The following is a 4,536-nucleotide window of genomic DNA, read 5'->3' on the forward strand; positions in this document are numbered from 1 at the left end:
GTAGTTTTTGAATTCGTCTCGTCACATATAGACTTAACTTAAAACTCATATTGCCGTGACGCGTTGGTGAGCTGTGGTTTCCTGATTTGCAATGTTTGTTCCGTATTCTTATACATTCCGAGCTTGACTTTTCATTGCCGGCAAAACTCACTTTGTAGGCTGATGGACAAAAAAAAAACCTATTTCCTTGCATCAAGTTTATGGTGTTTTGCAGTTCAGTCAAAACAACCCGATTCAAAATTACCTTTTCGCGATTCGCGTCAAACATTCCATACCTAGCTGGAGTGCACCTACTACGGTAAAGCGGCATTCGAAATTCTATAAAACTATAATAACATAAATAAATGGCAAAGTTCCCTTGCTTTTAATAAATTTGCCGTTTTTATGATAGATATTGGTTGTTCTCTGTCACCACACGTACTATTTGTACAGAGGGAACTTTGCGACAGTCTATGAAAACAGAACAATAGCTTAATTCACGATGCGTTGCCCTCAACGCTATTCGGACTTTCATAAAAAATTATATTTTTTGGTGCATCAAATATAACGGAACCAAAATACTGAGTTTTATTGGGGCCCACCGACCGCAAGAATAAAAAATCAGAATCTTGTTCCTTGTTTGTTTTGCAAGTTAAGCGAATTGAATAATACGTTTTTAGGCTTTTTCTTCCCAATCAGAAACATACTATTAGTAAATAAAACTGAAAAATCCGTGGATTGTTGTATTGAAAATGCCATTTGGTTCCGTTTAACATTTTAAGTTCGCTAATTATTCCCCTCGATCAAAAATAAATTTCGGTTGCAGAAAAAGAAAATTCTATATACGCACGAAAACAAATAAGATAAATGATTACAGTCTATTTGAATTTGAATTTCATTTGCTTCCAAAGCAGAATTTTTGTCAGATGATTTAGCTCTCTTTGGACTCTCAAGAACAACAGACTTTGGGAATGAATACCTAGGTGATCACAAATCCATAGAAGCTTTATTTTGTTATCACTCTAGGAGTAGAAAAGCTTATAACTAGGGAATGTGAAGACAGCCTAGGAAGGACGCTCGTTTCTCCGCCCGCCGGAAGATTTGAGACGATTAAAGACAGGAAACCTAATTGAAAAAGGTTCCGCGATTGATTTGAATGTCTAAATTACGTGCTGGCGTAATATAAACGTTCTTCTTTCACTGGTTTTATCAGTTCGCTGGTTTTATAATGTATATACGTAACTTAGCCGCTGTAGAAATTTTTTAAAGCTGACGTTTCGAGCGTCAGTTCTTTGTCAGTGCGAATCAATAGTGGACAATTTACAATTTGGTTTTCTCTACGGAGGCCAATTTACATTATAATAACATTTGACAATGCCGAAAAACCTTGTATTACCCTTCCACCAACGCAGCATCACAGTTTCTATAGAAATTTGCGCTCTTCATTACTCTTTACAGGGACATATTTCAATAAGAAAGTCTTGTTTCAAATTCATACTTTGATCAATACTTGGATGAATGATGCGGAAACCAGTTCTCCCGTACACAGAGCTTATTGCGTCAAGGTGGCAGCCGGCCTCGTACACAAAAATGGACCAGCGCTGCAAGTGCCAGTCTTCAACAGAACAAACCCACGCGGGACTTAAAGATTACTCATTTCTTGACAAAAAATTAACTTTTAAGGAGCAGATATTTTGTGGGTCAGCTGGATAGAAGTTGATATTTTGCACGAGCTGTGGTACAGTAAAGCTTCTTTGATGAACGGATGATGAACATCATAACTAAAAAAGCATTTATAAAAAAATTTATAGTTTTAATCGAATATTCTAAATTTCATCAAGCGAATGCAACCAATTTTCGAAAGTGAGACTTCTTTTTTCTTCACAAAATATTATAACAATTTAAAAACGACCCACCTCTTCCGAGTATTTCCCTTTTTTTTTTTTCTTTTATCATTATTTTTATTTATGATTACGTAGCATACCATGTATAGGCATGATTCGAAACATATTATGGGAGCGTGGATCGAACGAGCACGACGAACTTTGATGCCCAATGCAGTCCAGGAACAGAAGATTTTAAGTATCCTCAGAAACATATTTGAAGTTAAGCTTCTCCCCTTTCCCTGTCATGCAAGCCCTCCAGTTTGTCACGATTGAATCATGAATTAAAATATTCCATTACCTGAAAGACCTCACTGTGTTTGCTAAGTCCTCCTTTGGAAATATATAGGTTGACCGGCTTCACAAAACTGTACGGGAAGTAGTGAAAAATTGCGTGAGTCCGATGTGACAATTTTCAGCCCAGCTAACAAAATCTTCTCTGCGTGAAATTATCGGCTTAATACTGCACCAAGCTCATAGAAACAAAGCAGCTGTTTTTTGTCGAAGAAAATTGCCTATATGCTTATTATCCTTTTTCACTTACAATTGATTGATTTAATTTTTTCCCTTAAAGAACATTTTTTATCACCATTAAACCATTTACTGCAACATTTGCTTCAGTAGAAAGTAAAATTAAATGACAAACAGATGAACAACTGTTTACCGAACGAAAACCTTTCAGAAATCTTTTTTCCTCTTAGGTAAACGGATGAATTATTCAACACAAATATATTTTTATTTAAAGAAAAATTTTACGTGATGGTTAGTTTAAAATCTACTCTCCATTTTATCAATGGATTTCATCATAGGATTTCCCTGGATGGAGTGACAGACTGACAAGGAAATTGATTCCTACGTGCTAATTTTTATTACACTCAAACCGCAGTGTTTAAAGACCATCTTGAATATGAAGTGAGAGAAAATGTTGAATAAAACTTGTAAGAAGGAAATAGATGATTTAAGACCTCATTTGATAAATGATAATTATTTCCTTTTAGGTTTATGCAGACGCTTCCTTGGTTTTTCCGCTATTGGTGGCGGAGACCTTTGCCTGGAATTTTAAAATGGACGACTGGGATTGAAAGGGGGTAAGCGATTTGGTGAGGAAAAAAACTTCGCCAATGGAGACAAATTTTGAAGCTTCCAGGAGGCTTTCAGTGAAATTAAAAGACGGCGGACGTGGTCCAAATACAGAAGATTCTCGACATTTTGTCACAGCAGTAATTGAATTTATTTAATTAAAAGTTCGGGCCTTTAATTGTAGTTTGCATAAACCATGGTTCAAATATTCGTAGATTGTAGAAAGTAAATATAATGCAATGTTTTGAAGACTGCGTGGACTTCAATTCTTACTCACTTCAAAATATTGGCGCAATTAACATTAAGAACCCAAAGGAGTATTAAAAGATGGAAAATTGAAATTCGTTCTTCAATGCGAAATTTAAGTTTGTGAGGAAACTTTATACCGAGTTGCGAAAGGTTTTCTCGGGGAATTTGTGCCACCGCACAAGATGCTGTGAACTCTTTATTTAAACAATCTTCACGTAAGGAAGAGCAAAAGTCAACACAAAACTAAACCTCAATGGCGAAACTTTACTTTGTTTTCCTCGTGACCTTAATTGCTTTGCATCTTTTCCTAAACACTAAAAAGGTAACCAAATCATCCAATGCGAGGAGTCTCTCGCCTCGAGTCAGAGCTCGCTTCCGATTTTTTCTCAGTTTTTCAAATAATGATTCCACTTGTCCCATCTGCTGAAGTTGTTATTAAAGAGTAAAGTTGTCAACAAGAAATGATGGTGTCTTTTTTTTTAAAACCGGGTTTGGAAGGGTTGAAAGAATTTAATTCATCGATTTGAAATCAATGAAAAAAACTCAGTGCGAGTCATCGCAGAACTTTGTGTTTCGATTGTTTTGATAGCTTTCTTATTCTAACATGTAAGGAGGAAGTTGTTAAACGGTGACAGCTTGCGATCTCGTATTTGTTTCTGTAATGAATTCGAAACAGTTACCAGTTTGACATTTAATTTCCGTTGTTGTAAATAATGTTGGCATATAATAATGAACGCGTTTCAAACTGAAGAAAAATAACCTTAAAACCTTATTCATGTATGGAAGAGTTTTAAGCCACTAAAAACATTCATGACAGAATTTCAATGCTGCTTTTATTTTCCACAGAGCTTTTCAGAAGTTACATTTGATCTAGCGTAATTACATGATTTTTTTTTTTGTGCGTTCAGTACTTTTAGATTAGAGGCGATCGACTTTGTATCCTTTTTCCTTGGTAAACATGTGTACATATGACGGTTAAACAATGCTCCTGTACGTTAACAAGTGGCATAACTATTTTTGTTGATGACCATCGAAAGATCAGCTTTCAATACTTTGATAGCGGAAACAAACGAGCATATTTTTTTCACAAATTGTTTCTTCATACTCGCTTTACTGAAGGTGAGATAATGAATTTCTTATTAGAAATATCACGTTCAACAAAACTCTTCAAATTAGTAGGACGTGCTTAATTAAACACTTTGCTACACCCGAACGAACTCAAAATTAACTGTCATTTTTAATGGTAAGCTGCGTAAAACTCAGCCCTTTTCATTGGTTTATATCCTGACAGCTTTAGAGCTTAAATGTAATTGCATTTTCCAAACAATTTTTTATGCAGGTGACA

General features: G+C 35.4%; 2 protein-coding genes across 7 annotated transcripts in view; one reads left to right on the forward strand and one right to left on the reverse strand.

Annotated features, from left to right (window-relative positions):
• LOC149047659 (substance-P receptor-like) overlaps positions 1-2,504 on the reverse strand; it is an 8,622-nt gene extending 6,118 nt beyond the window's left edge. The window contains exons 1-2 of the mRNA XM_089203590.1: positions 2,407-2,504; positions 2,164-2,230 (exon numbers count right to left, since the gene is read on the reverse strand). The gene's annotated coding sequence lies outside the window, so the exon portion shown is untranslated. The remainder of the gene's footprint in view (positions 1-2,163; positions 2,231-2,406) is intronic.
• Positions 1-3,653, forward strand: part of LOC149047660 (uncharacterized) — a 6,466-nt gene extending 2,813 nt beyond the window's left edge. Inside the window, exons 1-3 of one of the 6 annotated variants that reach the window (XR_016185770.1) lie at positions 848-962; positions 1,438-1,717; positions 2,861-3,653. Coding sequence is in view for 1 of the 6 variants with exons in the window: in XM_089203594.1 (XP_089059720.1) it covers positions 2,861-2,954 (94 nt within the window). In the remaining 5 variants the exon portion in view is untranslated. Of the gene's footprint in view, positions 1-847; positions 1,118-1,369; positions 1,887-2,627; positions 2,775-2,860 lie in introns of those variants that run through there. The other 5 variants (XR_016185768.1, XR_016185769.1, XR_016185771.1 and 2 more) reach the window with 5 other exon arrangements.
• The last annotated feature ends 883 nt before the right edge of the window (positions 3,654-4,536 follow it).

The sequence above is a fragment of the Pocillopora damicornis genome, chromosome 4, assembly GCF_964200805.1.
Source record: "Pocillopora damicornis chromosome 4, jaPocDami1.2, whole genome shotgun sequence".
In the NCBI taxonomy this organism is placed as follows: Eukaryota; Metazoa; Cnidaria; class Anthozoa; order Scleractinia; family Pocilloporidae; genus Pocillopora; species Pocillopora damicornis.